Source organism: Puma concolor, chromosome F2 (genome assembly GCF_028749965.1).
Source record: "Puma concolor isolate L17-30 chromosome F2, mPumCon1.1.hap2, whole genome shotgun sequence".
In the NCBI taxonomy this organism is placed as follows: Eukaryota; Metazoa; Chordata; class Mammalia; order Carnivora; family Felidae; genus Puma; species Puma concolor.
This window is the reverse complement of record NC_141684.1, coordinates 1,000,902-1,022,629: the sequence shown is the minus strand read 5'-3', so window position 1 is coordinate 1,022,629 and position 21,728 is coordinate 1,000,902. Positions and strand designations below refer to the sequence as shown.

Here is a 21,728-nt window from a genome sequence, read left to right as displayed (position 1 = left end):
GTGTTGGAAAATCTTGTGTTTTATTGTTAACACCGAAATGTGCAGGGTCACATTTGAGATGTTATTCGGCACGACGCAGAGGACACACACAGGAGGCTGCCAGGGCTCCCCCTTGGCAACAGGCCGGCACCAGGAGGGTGCAAGCGGACTTATCAGCAAGTGCGGCCAGGCCAAGGGCACCGCAGCGCATCTGGCTCCTGGGGGACCTTTTCCGCCTGGCCCCAAGTCCCTGCTGTCACCTCACCTGGCTCGTGGCTTTGGTAACCAGACTGAGCTGCTGAGGAGCAACTGTCCCCCCAGCCTCCCTCTCCTGCCACGTGGAGTCACAGTACTGCCTTTGCTTAGTGACCTCGTGTGTCCAGTCCTTCCCCGGTCCGAGTGACTGCCATTTCTTATACTTAAACCCCCAAAACTGTTGCACAAACACTAATTGCCCAATGTTAAAACTTACAGCAGGGGTCTTCCTCAGCATTTGGTGCCAAAATGTGTCATTCCAAACGAAAGTCACTCTCCACAGGTGAAAAAGACACAAGAAAAGGTCGGCAGGGAAACTCCGATCTCGTGGGTTGGTGACAAAGAAGAAAGGAGCCAGAACGGGGCGGACTTGGGGTCGGCTGGGACCTGAACCAGAACCCTCACCCGTGAGTACTGGCCTGGCGCTCCACATCCAGCCCTTCTCGGGCTGGCCTCATCCACCTGAAGGGTTTCGTGCTGCAAAACTCGGAGCTCTTACCCCTCACCAGGTGCTGGCTGGAGCACGGCCAGATGTGGCCAGGCCTGAGTCCTCTTGGCAAGGCGGTCTCTCAGTTCCTCTGTGCCCCCATCTGCCGGTGGCCCAGCAGACAGGACAGCGCCTCCTGAGGGACCGCCTTTGGGTCTGGCTCCACCCCCAACACGCGTCACCCACAGGCAGCTCTGTCCCCACAGGGAGAGGATGGGCGGCTACGAAAGGTACCAGGAGGCAGAGAGGGAGGCAGTGAGGAGAGCAAGCAGGGCCGGAAGTGAGACCTGAGCCACCTGTCTTGGTGATGGGCGGGGGGGGGGGGGGGAGGGGGGGGACACCGGGCTCTGGGGAGGGGGGAGGCTGAGGGAGAGGGGCTGGGGCTGCCGGGAGCCGGGAAAGGAGGACCAAGCAGCAGCAGAGCAGGGAGGCAGTGAGCAGAGGGGAACCCTGAGACACGGAAGCCCTGAGACGTGAGGCCCCCAAAGAATGGGGGGCTGAGGTGCATAGATGGCCCCCCAAGAAGATGGGGGCCGAGGCAGAAAGAGGTGGGCCCCCCAAAAGGTGGGGGCCTAAGGCACAAGGAGATGAAGCCCTGAGGCGAATGAAGGTCTATAGGGGACCTGAAGCTCAACCAGGTGGTGGAGGCAGAGGAATCTGAAGGGGGAGGCTCAGGGCACAGGGGCGGGCATGGAGCCGGAGGCGCAGGGCAGTGAGGGGCTGGAGCCCCAGAGGGGAGAGGCCAGAGGCAAAAGGCAGGCCCGCCGCTGGGTGAGCTCCGGGCGGAGCCAGGCTCAGGCTGTGCTCCGCGGGCGGCCCTGCCCACCACCCCCGTCCCCCCCCCCCCCCCCCCCCCCCCCCCCGTGAGAGCAGGTGCTCTGCCTGGTGGGTGGCAGTGACGCAGGCACCTGGACCTGGGCTACTGCTGGGCCAGAAGACTCACTTCTTGCTTTTGAAGGTGCCCAGGATCTTGGGCATGAACTTGCCCACCTTGCTGTCCCTGGTGTCCTCCTCTGCAGGGGCCTCCCCTGCCCCCGTGCCCCCGGCCTCTTCCTTCTTGCAGAAGACCTCGAATCGGCTGTAGACGCGTTTCTCTTTGCGCATGCTCTCCATGCGACGCAGCAGCCGGTCGCGCTCCTCCGCGCTGGCGGGCATCGTGCGGCTCAGCCTGCCCTGTGTCCCCGGGCTGTCCGAGCGGAAGATGGCAGAACATTTGTCCTTGTCGGACATGTCCGGGGCCAGGCCGCCGGCAGCTGGTGAGCGGCCTAGTTCGGGACTGCTGTGAGTCAGGCCCGGGGCCGGGGCCCCGCGGTGCTTCTGGCCGTGGGCGCTGATCTGCTCCAGAATGGCTTTCGTGTCATCCCGCAGGTTGCTGCTATACAAGGCATTGGCCGTGGCGGAGGTCATGCGCGCCCGCGGGCTCCGCTCGTCACCGGCGGCAGCCTCAGCGCTATCACCCCTGCCCAGCGACGGCCGCCGGGGGCTCTCTGGCTGCCCGTTCTCCTGTGGCGCTGGGAAGCCGCCCTCATCCTCCGTGCGCCGCTCACCCTTGGGGCTCAGCAGCTGGCGGAGGCGCAGGGAGCCCTTGCGCAGGACTTCCATTGGGCCGCCGGCCGGCTCCTCCGCGGTCCCCGTCTTGGGAGACTCCCCGGAGAAGGTAAGGGTGAGGCTGCCTCTGCGCTCCGGCACGGGGGGCACGGGGGGCACGGGGCTGCCCCTGTGCTCCGGCAAGGGGGGCACGGGGCTGCCCCTGCGCTCTGGCACAGGAGGCACGGGGCTGCCCCTGCGCTCGGGATAGGCCGAGGTGGGGCTCCCTTTCGGCTCAGGGTAGGCAGAGGTGGGGCTCCCTTTCGGCTCAGCGTGGGGCGCCTGGCGGGCGCCTCCCTCCAGCGGGGGGCTGTCCCGCCCTTGTGGGGAGGAGGAACGGCCCTGGGCAGAAAGGTAGCGAGAGGGCAGCCGGTCGGTGCCGCTCCGGCCCAGCGTGTCTAGCAGCTGGGTGGCAGTGAGCGTGGCCGCTCCGGGCTGCCTCTCGGCCTCCTGATGCAGCCGCTGTGCGAAGGAGTCGCGCAGGTCCAGCAGGCAGCTCTCGAGGCTGCGGCGCTCGCTTCCTGCGCCACCCGGCGCCACCACCTCCTCCCGCCACGCCTGGGACACGACAGCCTTGCTGTGGCCGGCGACTGTGACCGGAGCCCCCGCCCCTCCGGCGTCACGCGCCGGGCCCTTGTATTTCTCCAGGAGCTCGGCCACCTTGGCGGAGGTGGCGGAGCGCACGGCCTCGCCGCCGGGGCCCAGCGTCTCGCTGACCGTCTGCTCCTTGTGCAGCAGCTGCACCTTCTCGGCGGTGGCCGTCGTGGCCCCACCCGCGCCCTCGGCCTGCGAAGCGCTGAAGATCAGCGAGGAGCGCAGGCGCGAGCTGCGCTGCACCAGCGGGTTCAGGCGCGAGCGGAAGGAGTCCTGCTTGGACAGGCCCGCCTCCTCCGGGCCCTCGCGCTCCAGGCCGTCGCCGCCGCCCTTGGCCGGGAAGAGTGCGGGCCCGCGGGAGGCCGAGGGGAGCAGGTCCCCGGGGGCCACTCGTCCCCCGGGCACCAGAACATCGTCTTCGTAGGCCTCGGCCTCCATGGGTACCGGCAGGCCCTCGTCGGCCGCGTCCTCGCCATGGCAGCCGCTCAGGTAGGAGGCCAAGCGCCAGTGCCGCAGCCCGGCCCGCCCCTCAGGGCCGCCCCTGCGCTCGGGCTCCGCGTCGGGCGTGGCCTCCGGGCCCAGCCTCGCCACCGCCTGGCATGGGAAGCGCTGGCCAAGGTTGGGGCGCGGGGCCCCCCCGGGTTCCAGGCCGCGGGGCCCGGGGCCCAAGGCGGGGTCCGAGCCGTGGCGCACCTCGCGCGACGCGCTGGACGGCACGTAGTCCAGCCGCTGGTGTCCGTCCGGGCCGAGCTCGGGGAAGCGTGGCCCGCCCCCCAGCGCGAGGTCGTCGTGGTCGCCGAAGCCGGGGCGGCCGGCGCGCAGCTTCTCGAACAGGCCCTGAGGGCGCGCCGGCGCCAGCTGCGGGTCCCACTGGTAATGCTGCTGGTAGAGCTGGTCGCGGTGGAAGTGACTGGTCTGGAAGCGGAAGTCGTCACCGTGGCTGAGGAACGTCTGCCGCGACACCTGCCGCGCGGCCGCGAAGTTCTCCACCGCGCCCCCGCCGTCGGCGGCCGCGTAGCTGTGCCGCTTGAAGGCGTCCATCTCCAGATGCCGGGCCTGGAAGAAGCCCCGCGGGCCCGCGAGCTCCCCGCCCGGTCCCGCCTCGGCGTCCAGCCGCCGCGACAGCGGCCGCAGCCCCGCGTGCGGCTCCAGGGCTCCCGCGGGCATCCGCGTGGGCTCCTCCCGGCGGAAGGCCGACAAGAAGTGGCGGTCGGGGTCGAGGAAGGAGGGGAAGCCCAGGCCCTCTTCCCGGGGCGGTGGGAACAGGAGGTGCGCTCGCTTAGAGAAGGAGAAAGGGGTCGGCGCCCCGGTCACCTGGCCGCCCATAAGGGGCCCAGCCCCCGCGTACGGAGCCAGGGCGTAAGCGTCCATGCGGGCCAGCGCCCCGGCCGAGGGCACCAGCGGCTCGGACTGCGCGAAAAGGATGCGGAACTCCTCATCGAAGCTGGAGACCAGCTCGCCTTGGAACACGTGCGCCAGGCTTCGGTGGATCTTCTCGAAGGACCACATAAAGCTGCGGGCGGGGCGGGGCGGGTCAGGGGCGGGGCCAAGCAGCCGCGAGGGCCGCAGCGCCCCCACCTGCGGCCCGCCCCGGAAGCCTGAAGCCTACCAGAACCCCGGGGCGGAGGCGCGTCAGGGGCTGTGGGACCCGGGCTTCTGCAGGGGAGGCCCTTAGGTGGGGAGGTGCTGGGGCCGCGGGGCCGGGCGCACCTGTAGCTCCCACTCATGACCACGGCGCAGTCCACCAGCAGGAACTTCTCCTTCACGTGGCCCTTGAAGGACTTCCCAGTGCGGCAGTAGTAGGTGGGGCCCGCCACAGTGCGCACACGCAAGAACTGGGGAGCGAGAGGCGTCAGGTCTGTGCGCGGGAGTCTCCCACCTCCCTCCCCGCCCCCTCTCTGTCACTCACATCCACGTGGTGCAGGTTGACACGGCACTTGTCGGCCATGTCTAGGAAGTGCTGCGCGTTCATCTCATCCAGGAGGATGTAGACCGGGACGCGGCGTGCCGCTGCCTCCAGCACCTCCCCAAGCAGGTCCACGTCGGTGAACATGTCCATCACCACGGCCACCACCTGCAGGGGTCGAGTTAGGGACAGAGGACAGACCCCTCTGCTGTCCCCACCATTCTCTGGCCATACCTGCATGGCCCGCACGGGGGCCTCTGGATCTCCCACAAACACTGCAAATTGTCCTCTAGCCCGTCCCAGAGGAGAGCAGGGACCCTGTCGGGGAACAGGGCTCAGGAGGAAAAGGCCTATCATGGGGGGCTGGGGGGCTGCTGGCGGGTGGGTGGCCCATCATGGCCGGACAGGGCCTTCTAGGCAGGCACAGAGGGTCCACCTCCTTCTGGGAAGGGGCAAAGGCAAACGAAAGCCCTGCGACAGCCCCCGCCACCCCACCCCATAGATGGCGGAGCCCAGGCTCTAGTGCTGCCCGGGGTGCAGAGGGCAGTTGGGGTCTTTAGCTGCAGGACCTGTGGCCCCCACCTCCAAGATTTACCAGGCTTCCTTTGCTGTTTGCCACCTGTTTGGTGGGGGTAAGAAGCCCTCAGCTGGGTCAAAGTTAAAACTAGAGAGACTTTTCTGAACCATAAATCCAACCAGGAGACGTGCGCAGCCATCCCAGAGCCCCTGAGTTTCTGGACACTGGCCAGGACCACCGGCAAGCAAGCCTGTGCAGCATGCAGCCTGCAATAACCAGACCCTTGGTGACCCCAAAAGTTGTCAGCCAGGGAGCCCTCGCTGGTGCTTGAAGGCTGGAAAGGCGCGGCCAGCTACCCTGGCCTCACCCTTGCCCCCGAAGCTGGGCATGCTCATATTTCTTCCACCTGCACACTCCTACTCATGCTTCAGGGTCCAGCTCGGGCTGCCCTTCCCCCACGGTCCACCCAGCCCACGACAGCGCACCTGCTGGGCTGAGCGGATCATCCTTCGAGCCTCATCTTTGATGCTGGGGCTGTCAGGCGGTGGTGGCTGCACCAGGGTGGTAACCTCAGTGCCCTGGAAGCCGAAGGTCAGGGGCCAGCCTAGGTCGAGTTCGGGCACTGCCTGGTCTGAGTTCATGGGCCAGTAGGTGCCTGAGGAGCCATCCATGTCCACATTGGGAGGACTGCCTTCAGCGGGCTCTCGAGCAACATGCTGTGGGGGCCGCAGGTGACGGCTCACATGCTCCAGCTCCTCAGGGCACAGGAAGGCAGGTGCCCCCTCGGACGCCAGGAAGCGGCTGTAGGCCTCTGGCCCGCCCTCAGCCAGGGCGTCCACCGCCAGGCGGTAGTACTCTTTGTAGTGAGGCGGCAGGTACCCAGGTGCCAGCGGGTTGTCCCCCTGCGAGGAGCTCTGGGAGCGACGGGCCATGTCGGGGCCAGCGGCCTGGGAGGGGCGGGGAGACACGTTACTGGGGCAGGGGCTCCGTGCCCGCCCCCCCCCCCCCAGCAGACACACCCTTTGTAGAAAAGGGCTGGTGGAGTGCAGGCCATACCTGCAGGCCTTCCAGACACGCCTGGACCCAGACTGCCCCCCAGCCGGGGCAGGCCAGCGGAGCGCCCAGGCACAGGCCCGCCCCCGGCCCTGTCTCATGTTGTTCCGTGCTGGCTGGGCCCTTGCTCCGGCCAGGACCTCAGGAGTGCTTGCAGCCTGGTTTCCCCGCAGGGGTTCCGGCTGCACGCAGACCCCGCTCGGGGTTATTTTAGGAACTCTGTGACCCAGGCACCTCTTTGTGGGCCCTTCCTCCATAGGAGAAAATCAGTATTTTATGATTGTTGTTACAAGGAAAACACGATCCAGACTGGATTCTTTATTATAGTCACTTTTTCCTTCTGCCTTTGGCATTAATGTATTTTCGTGGGCCTCTGGCATTGTGTGTACCGACCAGTCGGGTGGCCCCCCGCCTGTGTCTGTCCGCAGTGCAGGGGGCTGAGAGGGGACCCAGGGCCACTCACTGCCTCTCTGGCTCATTATCTCCACTGGAAAATGCAGCTGTCAGGGTCGACCTGATACCACACCTGGCCCAACATGAGCTCAGCACACAAACTCGTCACTACTTTTGTCCCAGGACTCGGCGTGAAGCTCAAGAACTTCCTATGGGGGACCCCATCCTATGGGTCACCGTGAGCCCCACAGCCCATTCACAGACTTCACAGCCCTTCCAACTCTGACCCCTGCCCACCGGGACCACTTGCTTCCCTCTGGCCCACCCCTCCACTGTTTTTAGCCACTATTTATTTCCAGATAAAATCTCCCGAGCGCCACCCCCCACCCCCACCCCCAGCAGATGTGGGCAGCGGTGGTCTTCCCAAGTCCCCGGTCATGCTCTGCTTCTCACTGTGTTCCAGATGAAATCAGAGCCCTTTGCTGTGGCCGTCAGGCTCATCCTGGGCTCCAAATGTGCCTCCCCGTCCTCACCACTTGCCCCAACCTCACACTGACACCCAAGCCAGGCGTGGCCCGCTCCAGTCCACCTGTTCCCCGAGGGCCCGAGGGGACCTAGGCTGGGAGGAGCTACCATTAGCTCCGGAAGGCCACGTGGGGGCCGCTTTTGGATCCACAATCGCCAGAACTGCCCGGATACCCTGGAAGGAGAGCCCCACGCACTGCCCACCCCACCGAGGCTGCAACTTGGGGCTGGGACTGAGCTGGATTTCAGATCCCGCCCGGCTCATGGGTTCCTGGACGCCGGTCCTGCAAGACTCCCCAGTGTGCCCTGCTCAGCAGGAGCGGCGGGTGACGCCGACTGGATGGGGTCACTGGGCAGCCAGGGAACATTGGGACCAAGACTGTTGTGTGTGGTGACCTGAGGAAACTTTCCTGTCCCCCTTCGGTGACAGGCTGAGCATGATGTGAAGGTTAGGTAGGGGGGCCTGTCCACCTCCTGGGGTGGGGGACAAGCTAACCCAAAGGTGGGAGGGGGGTACTTCTGTGTGCCATCCCATCCACATCCAGCAGATGCTACCTGGTGTATTAAGGAAAAGTTCTTCGGACGCTCCCTCATGGGGGCACCACCCTCTGGTGTGGTTACATACAGGATCTCCATGCTGTCTTCATAGCAGGACCACGTTAAGGAACAAGGTGCAGGCCTGTCTGTAGTGGGGCCTCCCACTGTGCCTGACCCCGGGGCTGGGGGCGGGGGGGGGGGGGAGGGTGGTGCGTGTCTCACACAGTATCTGACAGAGGGTGGTTCTGGTCAGACACTGTGGACTTGGCTGTATGGGGTCAGTGTTGGGCCAAGCAGGGCTTTGGGGGCACTTTCCTGCTCACTACATTTGAGAGGGAGCACTTCCCAAGGTGGGGAACCACAGAAGGGACGCAGCCCCCTGCACTTTACTCAGAAGGGGATTCAACACAACCTGTCCAGGCTGCCTGCAATGGGGGTGGGGGGGGGGTGGAAATCCCATGATGAACAAGGAGCCAGCTCATCCGCCAGGGCCCACCAGGAAGGGGGTGCCCATCCTGAGTGACCACACCGGTGACCCTGCATGGCCTCACGCCGTAATACGTCCATAATCCAATGACCTTAGTCCTTTCACTTTGCACACCCCTGAACTGTGGACCGGGCAGAGGCCGCTCTCCAGCCCCCTCTGGGGAACCCGTCGTCCTCCGCAGGCCTGCCCTAAGGGAGGGAGGGGCACCATCCCACCCAAGCCCATGACTCAGCAGGGATCTGCACCTCCGCTGCTGACCTCTGACCTCTGACACAAGGCCCACAAATCCTCCAGGGCCCTGAGGGCTCTAGGAGCTTTCAGAGCGTGGGTCCTTCCCACCTGGGCAGGAGGTGGGTTTTCTAAGCGACGGGAAGGAGGGAAGGCTCTGGGGCTAATGCACAGGAGGTGACCCCGGGCTCCGTGCGGACGTGTGCGGGAGGCTCACCGCAGGAAGCATGTGGAAGCGTTAGGCATATGGAGGCGGGGGCGCGGGAGGGGGACGGGGGTCGGCCCGATGGGACTCACAGACTGGAAGTTGGCGAGTCGTAGTTTTCGGGGTGTGCCCCGCAGGACCGAAAGGGATTACTGCACCCAAGGAGTCAGCGACCGCCCAGGCCTGACGTCCCCTCCACCCGCCCCAGTTCGGGACTCCGGGCGCGAGGGGACGCGGGCCTCCCGCTCTCCCTACGCTCCACGCAGGAAACCAGACCGCCTGGGCCACCCCAGCCGTCCCCAGGCCCAGGCGCCCCCAGGGAAGGGGTCAGGCCGGGCCCGGCACTCTCCCCGGGCTCCAGCTAGGCCGCGAGGGAGGGAGCGAGCGCGGATGGCCTCGGCACCCCCCCCCCCCCCCCCCCCGGCCCCTTCCCACTCGGCCCCTGCCGGGCCGGCGTCGTGCGAGGGCGCGCCCGTCCACCCCGGCACACGCGGCCTCGGCGCCCTCCGCTCCCCACCCGGGCCCACCTGGCCCGGCCCCCGCGCTCCCGCGGCCCCGCTGCCCGCCTCGCGGCCCCGGCCCAGGTGCGGGTGGGAGCGCCGCCCAGGTGACGCCGCGCCGAGGGGCGCCGAGCGCGCCGACCCCGCCCCGCGGGCCCGGCCGCGGCCTCCCCCTCCCCCCCCCACTCCCCTCCGGCGCGCCCCGCCCCGCTCGAGCCGGGGGAGGGGGCCCTACCTGGCCAGGTGCGCGGGGTCTCGGGACAAGGGCAGCAGGAGCCGACCGCCGCCCAGCGGCCTCGCGGTCCGGTCGGTCCGGCAGCCACTCCCTGTCGCGGCCCGCCCGCCGCGCGGCCTGATTCACGCGCCCGCCCCCGCCCCGCCCGCCGCTCCCGCCGCCGGCCTGCCCGGGCAGCACCTGGGGGCGGGGCGGCCCCACCCGCGGCGCGCCCGCATTCCGCCGCCCGCCGCCGCCGCCCGCGCGCCCCCGGCCCCCGGCCCCCGCCGCGCCCCCCGGCCCCGCGCCCCCGGCCGCCCCGCCCCCCGCGGCCCGCCGCCCCCGGGGCCCATCCGCCCGCCCCAGCTCCGGGTCCCTACGCCTGACCCCTGACCCTCGCCCCGGAAGTCGAGGTGACTCGGAAGTTCCGGCTCGGTCGCTAGGAAACGGGTCGGCCCGACGTGCGGGGCGGGGCTTCTCGCCCGGGTCTGCGAGTTGGGGGAGGCAGGTGAGGCAGGTGAGGTCGCGGGGGCGGTGTCGAGCCTGGGGCGGGCCCGGGCCCGGGGACCCTGCGAGCGCCGGGGGTCCCCCGCCACGCTCGAGCGCCCGCTAACCTGATACCCTCACGGAGGACCCACCGCCGCCGCCCCCGCACACAACACCCCCAAGTACCTGGGCCCCCACTGGCACGCAGGGACGCTGCGGTCATAGACACCCCCGCCACCACCACACACACACACACACACATACACAGACCCTCTCCCCACACCCATAGACCCTCCCAGGCCAATGCCCCCTATGTAGGTTGGACCGCCCAAGAACAGAGGGACCCGCGTAGGGACCCTGCGGGCACAGGGGCCTCTGCACACACCCACCTCCACAGGCACATGGGGTCCACACACGCTTACCTCCCTCCGCACCAATGGGGACCCACCACGGGGACCCCTGCACGCTTAGGGGACCCTACATGCACACCACCTCCACATGCCTGTTACCCAGGCACACACCAACGTCCACCCACACACGTAAGAGACGCCCCGTGCACTTGGGAAGCCCTCACACACCGGCCCCACACGCAGACAGGGGACCCCGCCTCCGCTGATCCCCCACGCACACAATTCCACAAGCATCAGGACCCTCCCCCACAGACCCGCGCGCGTGTTCAGGACCCCACACGAACACCGGGAGTCCTCCGCCCAGCAGGCACCTGCTAGTACTCCACACGGACAGGGGCCCCTGGATGCACGCACTGACACCCTCAAAGCAGCCCTCTGTCCCCCCCCCCCAAACACTGCAGATCTTTGCCCCAGTCCCCCATCAGACTCCACTGAAGTCCCCTCACCCCCTCAGGCCCTGCCCTGTGGTCAGCCATGTGTCCGAGCCAGGTCCCCTGTCCAACTGTCCAAGGCTTCCCCCTTCCCCCCCTTCCCCTCCCTCTTCCTGCCGGTCTCTGCTCACCTTCCTCCGTGTCCCTCTTGCCACATGACCCCGTTTTCTGGGTCAGTTTCACTAATTCCTTCCCCAAACACTGTGAGACACCAGCAGCGCAAGTGGCACGCACACGGGCCTGGGGTCACACCAGGGCCCATGCAGTGCTACAGTGAGTCACCTGTCCATGGGGGGGAGGCAAGGGGACCCGACCCAGCCTGGGCCAAGGAGACCTCCCGGGGGGGAATAAACTCTGGGGTCAGCCGCCTGGACTAGGGGGAAAGGCAGTGCTTCCAGGCCCTGACAGGAACACCTGCCAGGGCGGAAGCAGGAGCGGGCTGGGGTCACAGAAGTGTCAGTGTTTTGGGGGGGCTGGGGGCAGTGGGGGCAGCACGGAGGCTTCAGCGGAGCAGGACTGAGCTGTGCGTTAGGAGGAAGCTTGTCCAGCTGGCTGCCCAGTGGTTTGGAGCAGGGACGTAGGTTCCGGACACCCAGTGCTGGGGGTGCCGGTCAGGGCCTGGGAACCAAGGACGGATGAGCCACGGTGTGGAGACAGCAGGTGAACAAGGGCAAGGGGGTGAGCCGTGGCTGGATGTTCTTGTCGCGCACTCCCCCTGAGCTGCTGGGCGCACACAAGCCAGTGGCCAGGGGCAGGCAGGTGGGCCAGGAAGCCGGAGGGAAGCTGTGTTTGGGGCGAGGGGGGGGGGTCCACACAGGCCCAAGTCCGTGCGCAAAGCTGGTCCTTGCTGCCGCTGCCACTCTAAGCACACACTCCTTGACATTTCCTCCCCGCCCCCCGCCCCAGGAAAATGAGCAGCAAGAAGGGGGGTGCCAAAGCTGCACCGTCAGGGAAGCGGCAGACATCCGTCCCTGGAGCCAGGCCGGGAGCCCCGAGAGCCATTGCCGGTACGTGAGTCTGATCTCCGGGCACCTCCACTCAGACACCGGCTTGTGAGACCCTCTGCGCGGCCACCGGGGATGGTCTGAGAAGACCCTTCCCCCTGAGAGTGGCTTTCAGGGGACCTCTGAGATGGGCTTGGGTATGACAGACTGAGGGTTCAGGGCTCAGCAGTCCGTTCCAGGCCCTGACCCTGAGACTTGCACCCCCGGGCTGGGACTGGGGAGCAGTGCGTGGAGGAGCACAGCTTGAGACAGCTCGGTGACAATTCGCGCTGGGGATCCTCAGGCTAAGTGTGTGGTCCGCTGTGACCCTCTGTTCCACCTGGGCCATCCGCCGCTTTTCCCTGCCTGCTGCTGCTCTCTCGGGCCACCCTCTCCATAGCCACTTCCAGGCTGAATGGTGACCGCTTGCCCTTGGCTCAGCCTTGCCAGGGGTCGGCAGGGGCACCTCCCCCCAGCCCTCGTCCTTCCCTTCTCTGAGTCCCACGTCTTCTCTGTCGTCTTCTCTGTCGTGGCGTTCGTCTGAGTTGTCTACTTAGCCGCCGGCCTTCCCGGCGGTGGTTCTGGGTCCCTCCAGCTCCCAGCCTGCACCAGGGGTCTGTGGTGGATAATGGAGCACCCACCCTGTTCCCCAGATGCGGCCCCTCTGCTCGGAGGGGGGGCGGTCCAAGTCCCTGGACCCCAGAGGGCTCACAGAGCGCATGACCTGCCGGGACGGTTGGGACGGTGGTGACTACTCTTCATGTCAAGCCGGGGTCAGACCCTAGTTTCCCAAAATAGCCCCAGCGGCGTCTGAGGAAGCAGCCTTTCTGGAATGAGGATGACAGGCTGAGGGCCGCACGCTGCCTCTGTGATCTCAAGCCCTGGGAGCACACACTGCAGTAAACAGTGGAGGCAGGGCCAGCAGGCCTGGAGGCCGCGTTGGGGGCGTGGGGGCAGGCATGTCCTCGCTTCCGCTGCCTGCTGACTGTCCACCCGGGGCCCTGCTGCAGGTCACCCTGTGTACCCCGACACTGCCCCAGACGGCTCCTGCAGCCACCTGTCCTGGCCCAGCTGGCCAGGACACCCGGGTCCTCTGTGGGAACACCTCTGCCTCAATTTCCCTGAACAAATGTCCCGGGACGGCTTGCCGTCGCACGGTCTTTGTAGCGCCCTGTGCCGTGGGCACCAGCCTCGACTTGCAAATACGAAAACGGGCCCACGGTTAGCCCGCAGCCACCCCGGCCGCAGCACACACAGCAGCAGGCGGCTGGCCCTCGGCGGGTACCTGTGAGCTGCCTGCACGGTCACCACACCCCCACGCGTCGTCCGGAGCCCCCCCTCCACCCCCTTACCTGGCCTTGGGTCTGCAGCACCTCAAGGCCCTCGCTCCGGAGTTGCTCCAGGGCCATGGCCAGCTCCAGCCCCTCCACGCGAACCCAGGCCTGCTGCTCCTGCAGCTGCTCCCTCCACAGCTGCTCCTCCTGCCACAGCTGCTCCCTCCACAGCTGCTCCTCCTGCCACAGCTGCATCTGCAGCTGCACCTGCCGCCGCCGGTCCTCCAGCAGCAGCTGCTCCTGGGCCAGGCACAGCTGGACCTCGTGGAGCCTCAGCAGCTCGGGACCCAGGCCCGGGGCCAGGCCCCCCGCTCCACAGCCTTCCATGTCCGCAGGGGGGACTAACACCAGCTCGGACCCCAGAGCGGTGGCCTGCACTGGCCGCTCGGCTACTTGTGGCCGCTCTGGCTCGGCCACCCTGGGGTGTCCCTGGGCAGCTGGCTTGTTGCTGGTCACGTGCCCTGCAGGGGCCACCCCCACCTCGTCCCGAGGGCCCCCTGCGGCAGGGGGCGGGGGCTTGGCCTCAGGGCCCTGCTGACCCGAGGCCTGCTGTGCCTTGCCCGCCCTCCTGGCTCGGGCTCTTCGAGCCCGACTTCGTCTCCCCGACATGGCCCGCGATCCGGCGCCTTTTACCCGGTGTCTGCTGCCCCGGGGCCCTAGCTCACTGCCGGCCAGCCTTGATCAGGCGGGCTCAGGGGCCATCCCCGGGAGGCCACAGTGGGTCCTCCGCTCCTGCCCTGCCCCTTGGCTGGTGTCTATGATGCGGCGGCTCCGGGCCCTGGCTCTGCCTGTGGGGCTCACGGGCCCCGCTCGTTGGGCTGGGCCACGCTGGGGAGTTTATAGGGACTCCGGCGGCGTGGTGGCTCACCCAGGCGCGAGGGCTGACTAACGTGCTGACACAGGGCGCAGGACTTTACAGGCCACAGGCCTCGTTGGCCAGACTGGGAGGGAGACTGAGAAACTGGCGGAGGTGACTTGGCAACCAGATCGCAGGCTGTGTGTAGCGAGTCTGGTCCTGCCCTGGGCGGGCAACAGTGCCTCCGCCCCCCACCGCCCACCCCTGCCCCCGCCCCACCCCTGGTCCAGCTCAGGGCCGGGAGCTGCATCCCAGCCTGACCACAGAGAGTCCCAACCCAACTGGCATGGGAGGCTCCAGATCACACTGAGCACCCTGGCACCCCCCTCCCCAGCCGGCCAGAGGGGCCCCACAGGGGCGCACGCTTGCCTGGGGTGCTCTGTGGAGGTGACAGAGCTGTTTGCCCAGAGTGGTGGCCTCTTGGGGGGGGGTGCTGGCACTCAGTGGGGGCTGACTGGAGAGGTGGGGCCTTGAAAGGCATTTTGTGGACTGACATGGGGTAGTAAGCAACAGTCCATCCTGCCCTGGGGTGGGGCCGTGGCTCTGGAAGCCTCGCGCTTGGGGGTCCAGCTACCTTGCCCACAGAAGCAAAGGCCTTTGGATCCCCAGGGACGGACCTTGGCTGGTGGGGGGGCGCACAGGGCCGGAGGAGTGCTGGCGTCCCCCGGGGCTTCCTGTTGGGAGGAGGCCCCAGACGGCCTCCTCCCCAACCCTCCTCCCCAGCGTTTCCCCAGCCTGGGGCCGCTGACTCACACCCACGCCCAGGGCCCCATCCCAGCCGGCTCTGCCACACTGGCTTGACCGGTTTGCCTCGCCCAGCCCTGCTGGGAGCACCCTCTTCGTCCTCCCGCTCGGCCCTCGCCCCTGAAGCTTCCGGGGAGCACAGGCAGACACACAGGGAGTAGGGCCCGCGCGACCTACGCGGACCTACGCGGCACCAGATGCGGGCGGCCCTAGGGGTGGAGCAAACAGCGGCTCCTCCTCCCGGAGGCTTCGCAGCACCTGGGCTCGCGGGAGCTGGGGCCTCGGGACCCAGGTGCAGGGGCGGCCCTGCCTGCCGGGCTCACCGGCGCCCCCGCGCGGCAACCCCAGGGGCGATGCTCTGCTTTCCGTGGAGGGCTGGCCCCCGGGGTGGGCGCTCCTTAACGGCGGGAGGCAACTTGCTTAGCCAGGAGGTGACTGCACTCGGTGCAGAGTCGCCTCCCGAGGTTGAGGGGAGGGGGAGGGTCCACGTCTCGACCGCGCTGACCGCCCCCTCCCCCAGGGAAGCCGGGAACGCACCGCCAGCCGCCAGGGCAGAGGGAGACCGGCCCGGAGGCCGAGGCCCCCGCAGGTGAGAGCCTGGGGGCCGGCGGGGAGGGGGAGGACTGGGGGGTGGGCTGGCGGGGAAGGGGCTGCCCTGGGCCGGGACGCGCGTGGCCAGCATGCACGGGAGTGCGCGCGTGTGTGCGAGTGGGAGCGTGCATGCGCGCGGGGGCTCGTGCAGCCGCGCGGCCCTCCCGGGAGCGGGCGGCGCGCGAACCCGGGCCCTCCCTCCCTCTGATGCCTCCGGCCTCCTACTTTCCCCGGGAGGTGAGGGCTGGGCGGGGTTGGCTCCGTGCCCGCCTCCCAGGGGCGCGGCCTCTCGGGAGTCCCTCTCCCTCCTGCCTTTAACTCCCTGTGGTCGTGTCCGTCCCTCCTCAGCTCCAGCGGCCGGCGGGTGTCCCGGGGCCTGGAGGGAGGCACCGCCTTAGTGTCCCACCGGGCCTCTCCTGCTCACTCTTGGGCGCCTGCGCCTGGGGCCCCGTCCCAGGCCGTCTTCCCTCGCACAGCCTCCGCTGCCGTCTATGGGCACTGACTTCCAGGGCTATGTCTTTACCAAACCGTCCTCCTGTGCGCGATCCCCTGTTCGGCTCGGCCCCCCAGCCCTCTCCTGGGTGTCCTCCAACTCGCCAGCGCATCCAAGGGTAGACCCTTCCTCTCTGCTGTCCAGTCTCCCAAGACTGCTCCCTGGTGACCTGAGCCAGAGCCCTCGTGCCCACGGAGAGCTCTTCGTGTTCTCGGTTTCTTTCCCTCCCCTGGCCCTGGTCTTTTTGCCTTCTGAGTCCCATTTTACTTCTAGTCTAGTCCCCGGAGGGCGAGCGGGCTCACACCCCACACAGACCCGGTCTTGTGTGGGTGGTGCTGGCCTGGCTCCAGGATGAACTCCCAGCACCGCACCCACACACCAAGGGCCAGGACAAGGAGCCTGACCTTGTCCTGAGGACAGGGGTGGACCACAGAAGGTTTGTGAAAGCTAATGGTTTTATAAAAGCTATATATGCCCGATGTATTCGTCATGGTTCTGGATTACGTACAGAAGGAACATATTCTATGCAGTTTAAGTAGAAATGGAATGTACTGGAAGGATATTCATTAGCTGGGGATTTGGGCTGGGAAAGAGGCAGAAGTGATCGGGAGTACAGGACGCAGGCAAGGTCAGACCCTGGACGAAGGCTGCGTAGGATGTCCCTTCTGTCACTGGAAGCCAGTGCTGGCTGGACTGGACTCTGGAGCTCCACGGAGAACTGTCTCTGCTGAGCCCGTGGCCTGGTGTGACTTTTCCAAGACTCCTGGGGAGAAGCTGTCCACACTTAGGTCACACTCTCAGTGTCAGGGGAAGGAGGAACAGACGTCATTCCCTGCCTTCTGTTTCGGTTTCCGGAGCGGGCAGTGGGCTCCCACCGAATTCTCCAGAACAGCACCCAGTCTGACAGGGTGGGAGTCCTGAGCCTCCAGCAGGCCCTGCCACTCGTGTCTGAGGCCAGCTGTTCTGGGGCGTGGGATGAGACCCGACGGGCCCCTGCACTGTGTCTTTCTGCTGTGAGCCGGGGGTTGGGACTGGCACTGGGGGTTAGCAGGTCTGCGCACATGGCACCGTGAGCAGAGCAGGCGGCCCAGCAGGAGCCTCCCCGTGGGAACCCACGTCAGCCAGAATAAATGGTGTCCCCTTTCCACGGAAATGTGTTCGGGCCTGGGCACCCGGAGGGGAGGGTGTGTTTGGCCCTGCCCTGCTGCCGGGGGCATGTGGCTCCTGAGCCCTGGGACAGTCTCCGCGTCCGTTTGCTAAGCCAGAGCCGCCTTTGCGGGGGGGGGGGGGGGGGGGGGAGGGGGCCAGCCACAGAGGGGAACACAGGAGTGTTCTCACGCTCTGGGTTTATTCCAAGAAGTCCCTTCGGAGGGAGTCCTCCCCAGGCTCCTTGCCGCCCCCCAAGTCCCAGACGTGAGCTGCTATGGAGAAGGCCATCGGGCGGGACAGCATCTGATCTGGGTCAGCCTCGATGAGAGGGGCTCATGCTGTTGGGTCCGAGTGTCACCGGCGTCACCGCCACCGCGGCCACTCCGCTCAGCGCAGGCCTGCACGTGAGCACTGGGCAGCCGAGCAGAGAGGCCGGCCGATACCCACGGGTCCCTTGTGCTGTCCGCCTGGGTGTTTGTCGTCTCCTCCGCAGCGGGCTGTGTCTGGGCGTGTCACGGTGAGATGCAGAGCCAGCCACCCTTGTGTGGTGCCCCCAGCCTGCTCCTGCCGCGTGCCCATCCTCGTGCCTTCCCAGACCTGCGTGTCTCTGTCATCCCAGTCCTGCTCAGTGTGTGTTCCTGAGGAGCCAGCCAAGCCTTTCACCAGTGTCCTGGGGTCCCATTTTCTGCACACTCCGGCCACTCTTCCCACCCATAGGGAGGGGTGACCAGGTGCCCCTGGGGGAGCCCCTCCACCGCCGTCTTCTAGGGTCCCCCTGACAGAGGAGCGTAACAGGCGGCGATCACATGGCTGAGCCTCCTGTGCATCAAGGCGAGACTTTGCTCCGCCTCCTGTGCTCCCAGGTGGCGAGGCTGTGATCCTGCTGGAGAGAGGACAGGACGGCGGGACTGTGTGGGTCACGGAATGTACTGTGCCTCCTCGGTGGCTCGTTGTTGTCACGCAGTGGATTACCGCTGCGTGTGCCCCGTACCGGGGTCCACGGGCGAGGACCCCAGGCGGCGATTGACCGCCCAGTTTGCACGACCTCTCGTGCCCCAGCCGGACCCCCGCCTCCCCAGGGGCCAAACCACGAATGGTGTTCTGTCCCCGAAGGCAGAGCCTTACTCTAGAGCCTGCGGCCGTCCCCCGGCCTTGCCGACGGCATCCTTCTCCCCACAGACCCTCCGGCAGGGCCGGCCTCGCCTCCTGCCTCCGCCACGACCTCCGGGCCCTGCTGGAGCCGGTAGCCTTTTCTGGGTCTCTCAGTAAGCGGGGTGGGCCGTACTCCCAGGTATGGCTTGTGCTGCTCTCACGTCCTCACGGGCCATTTCTCCTTTACCTTGAGATGTCCCAACGCGCCCCGGATTCATGAACCCTCAAGACTTCACCGGCGTGCTTTTGCCTCCGCTGTCTGGAGCTCCCTGGACCGGGGAGGTGCCGGGAGCATCTGGGTTCCCGTGTCCACTGTCTGCAGTTGCTGTGACAGCCAGCACTGTAGCTTGGAAGTCCGACACGGGCCTCGGCGGGTGACAGAAAGGCCATGGCAAGACCGAGATCCTTCCTGGGGCTCCAGAGGGAAATCTGTGTCCTCCCTCCTGGAGGTGCCCGCGTTCCCGGCTCCTGGCCCTTCCTCACCTTCCGGGTCAGCAGTGTGGCATCTGTTGGACCTTCTTTCGAGTCACAGCTCCCTATGGGCTCTTCTGTCTTTCTTCCACTTTTTTTTTTTTTTTTAAGCTTGTATATTTTGAGAGAGAGCACATGAGCAGGGGTGGGGCAGAGAGAAAATCCCCAGCAGGCTCCGCACTGTCATCACAGAGCCCGACGTGGGGCTGGAACTCAGGAACCGTGAGATCATGACCTGGGTCAAAATCAAGAGTCAGACGCTCACCGGACTGAGCCGCCCAGGCGCCCTCTGTCTCTTCGACTTGTAAGAAGCCTTGTGATTGCGTTGCGTCTACCCGCATAACCCAGGGTGATCATCCCATGTTAAGGTCAGCTGATTAGTGCCTTAATTCCATCTTCAATCTTAATTCCTTCCTGCACGTAACACAGCACACTCGCAGGCTCCAGGGACCAGCACATGGGCATCTTTGGCAGGGGCATCGTTCGCTCTGCCACGGTCCCTGTGAGCCGTAGCGGAGTGGAAGGCAGAGCGTAGCCGGGGTCTTGAGATGGTGAGGGGAGACTGCCGCCCTGGCCAGGCCCTCCCGGTGATGGCTGTCGAGGGGAAAGCATGTGCCAAATCAGTCGCCACCTGCGATCTGCCAGAGGCGGATGGGCTCCCGCGAAGGCGCCGCTTCCGGACGGCAGACGCGACCGGCCCTGCCACCCATTCGAGGTCACCATGCTCGTGCTCCGTTATCTTCCGCCATTACGCACTTTCTGCAAAGGCCGGGTTGGCGAATTCAATGGAGACATTCTGGGGACCCCACTCCTGCTCTCCTCGAGCCTTCCTGCCTTCTTGTCTAAATTAAGGCTTTATTTTTTAGAGCCCTTTCAGGTTCCCAGCAGCACGGAGGGGAAAGTACACACACTTCACATATACCCACTGCCCCCACTCGTGTGCGATCTCCCCAGCTGTCAGCATCCCCGCCAGAGTGGTACCTGCGTCCCAGTCAGTGAACGTACACGGGTACCTGATCGTGATGCCTCGTCAGCAGCCGGCATCCACAGTTTACCTCAGGGCTCACTCTAGGCCCGCACATTCTGCGGGTTTGGACAGACGTGTAATCCGTGTGCCCGATACTGAGAGTGTCACACGGAGTAGCTTCACTGCCCTGAACCCTCTGTCCCTCCCGGCCCCCCGGCCCCCGGCCCCCACTCGTCTTTTACCGTCTCCACGGTTTTGCCTTTTCCAGAATGTCACAGACTTGGAATCGTACCGTGCGTAGCCTTTTCGGACTGGCTTCTTTTACCTCGTAATATACATTTAGGGTCCCTCCAGGTCTTTTCACGGCTCGACAGCCCGTTCCTACTTAGTGCCGACCCACATCCCGTTGTCTGGGTGGACCACAGGTTGTCCGTTCACCTGCTGACGGACACCTCGGCTGTTCCAGGGTTTGGGGGCTCTGGATGAAGCCGCTGTGAACACCCGTGTGCAGGTTCTCGTGTGGACACAAGTTCTCATCTCCTTTAGGTAAACAGCAAGGAGCGTGACTCCAGGATCACGTGGCCAGAGCATGTTTAATTTTATAAGAACTCTCCAGACTGTCTTCCAAAGTGGCTGCCCCATTCTGTTTTCCCACCAGCCACGAGCGAACGTTCCTGTGGCTCCGCGTCCTCACCAGCATCGGGTGTCGTCGGTGCTCTGGATTTTGGCCGTTCTAGCAGGTGTGCGGGCGGATCTCGTTGTCTTCATTTGCATTTCCCAGATCACATGTGACGTGGAGCATCTTTTATGTGATTGTTTGCCATCTGTTTATCTTCTTTGGGGGACTCGTCTGTTAAGGCCTCTGGCCTGTTTTTTAATTGTTTGTTTCCTTCCTGCTGAGTTTCAAGAGTTCTTTGTGTACTCTGGATAACGTGGGCTTTTTTTCTTTTTTTTAAGTTTATTTATGTATTTGAAGGGGGAGAGAGCAAAAAAGGGAGAGGGAGAGAGCGTCCTAAGCAGGCTCCTTACCGTCGGTGCCAAACCTGATGAGGGACTCAAACTCAAGAACTGCGAGATCCTGACCTGCGCCGAAATCACGAGTGGGCGCCCCGTGTGACATGCTTTTACCAGATGCGTCTTTTGCAAATATTTTCTCCCGTCTGTGGCTCGTCTTCTCACTCTCTGACACTGTCTTTCACAGAGCAGGAATTTTTTAAGTGAATGAGGTCCAGCGTATCAACGATTTCCTTTCTGGACGGTGCCTTTGAAGTTGTATCCAAAGATGGTCAGCACACCCACGGCCATCCAGGTTTTGTGCCGTGTCATCTTCTAAGAGCTTTATAGTTTTGCATTTTACGTTCGGGGCTGTGATCCATTTTTTTTTTTTTTTTAAAGATTTTAGTTTTTTAAGTAATCTCTCCACCCAGTGTGGGGCTTGAACCCACAACCCCGAGATCAGGAATCGCACACCTCACCGGCTGAGCCGGTCGGTCGCCCCCGGTCTGTGATCCACTGTGAGTGAATTTCTGTAAAGTGTGTGCAGCTGTGAGCCTACGTTCTCTCCCCCTTTGCATGTGGGTGACCAGCTGTCCCTGCCCGTTCGTTGGAAAGGCGGCCTTTGCTTCTTGGTAAAGATCAGTTGACTATTTACGTGGGTCCCTCCAGGCCTTGGTGTCACTGCTGATCTCTACGAGTCCTCCGGGAAAGCACTGTTTCTATCTTGTCCACCGTCTTGGTCGGGAGGAAGTTTCCTGGGGCCCCGCTTGGCTCTTCCTGCTGTAATGGCCCCGCTGGTCAAGGCGCCGAGGTGAGCCTCCCTCCAGCGGCTGAGCAGATCCATCCCAACCTACAGGTCGGATCCGTAGACCTGCCGGACCCGGGGGAGACGACTCAAGCCACGGTGCCTTCCTCGCGGACGCCCCTTCTGCGAGCAGAGGACCCTGACGCTGCTGCAAAGCTGCGGGTGGCGGTGGCGGTTTAGATACCACCCCCCGGGGGTCCTCTGAAGGTCTACACCCCGCCCCCCTTTGCCCAGTGTGCGCTTCATTCAGCTACAGGGCCACGGACCCCTCTGAGGAAGGACTGCGAGAGTATTCGGTGTTGGGACAGAGCTTGTGGCTGGGTCCTCCTCCGAGAGCGGCTCCGCCTTTGACTTTGGCGCTGGTCTGGGACCGCGGGCGACTGTGATGGCTGA

At 65.5% G+C, this 21,728-nt stretch overlaps 2 protein-coding genes across 6 annotated transcripts in view; one reads left to right on the top strand and one right to left on the bottom strand.

Moving 5' to 3' along the window:
- Positions 1–14,045, bottom strand: SACK1H (scaffolding CK1 anchoring protein H). Of its 5 annotated transcripts, none has more exons than XM_025922945.2 (5): positions 13,130–14,045; positions 5,811–6,272; positions 4,812–4,976; positions 4,613–4,737; positions 1–4,415 (listed from the first exon to the last, which is right to left on the bottom strand). In XM_025922945.2, exons 1-5 carry the CDS (start codon positions 13,718–13,720, stop codon positions 1,661–1,663), a joined length of 4,098 nt encoding a protein of 1,365 aa, XP_025778730.2. In that variant the 5' UTR covers positions 13,721–14,045; the 3' UTR covers positions 1–1,660. The 5 variants fall into 5 exon arrangements, with proteins under 5 accessions (XP_025778730.2, XP_086551117.1, XP_086551114.1 ...); XM_086694991.1 differs by lacking the exon at positions 13,130–14,045 and adding an exon at positions 9,489–9,711; XM_086694988.1 differs by lacking the exon at positions 13,130–14,045 and adding an exon at positions 6,382–9,434 and having other exon boundaries at positions 5,811–6,297.
- Positions 9,823–21,728, top strand: part of IQANK1 (IQ motif and ankyrin repeat containing 1) — a 24,056-nt gene continuing 12,150 nt past the window's right edge. Inside the window, 3 exon segments of the mRNA XM_086694998.1 lie at positions 9,823–9,975; positions 11,701–11,801; positions 15,232–15,300. Of these exon segments, the coding sequence (XP_086551124.1) occupies positions 11,705–11,801; positions 15,232–15,300 (166 nt within the window). The 5' untranslated portion in view covers positions 9,823–9,975; positions 11,701–11,704.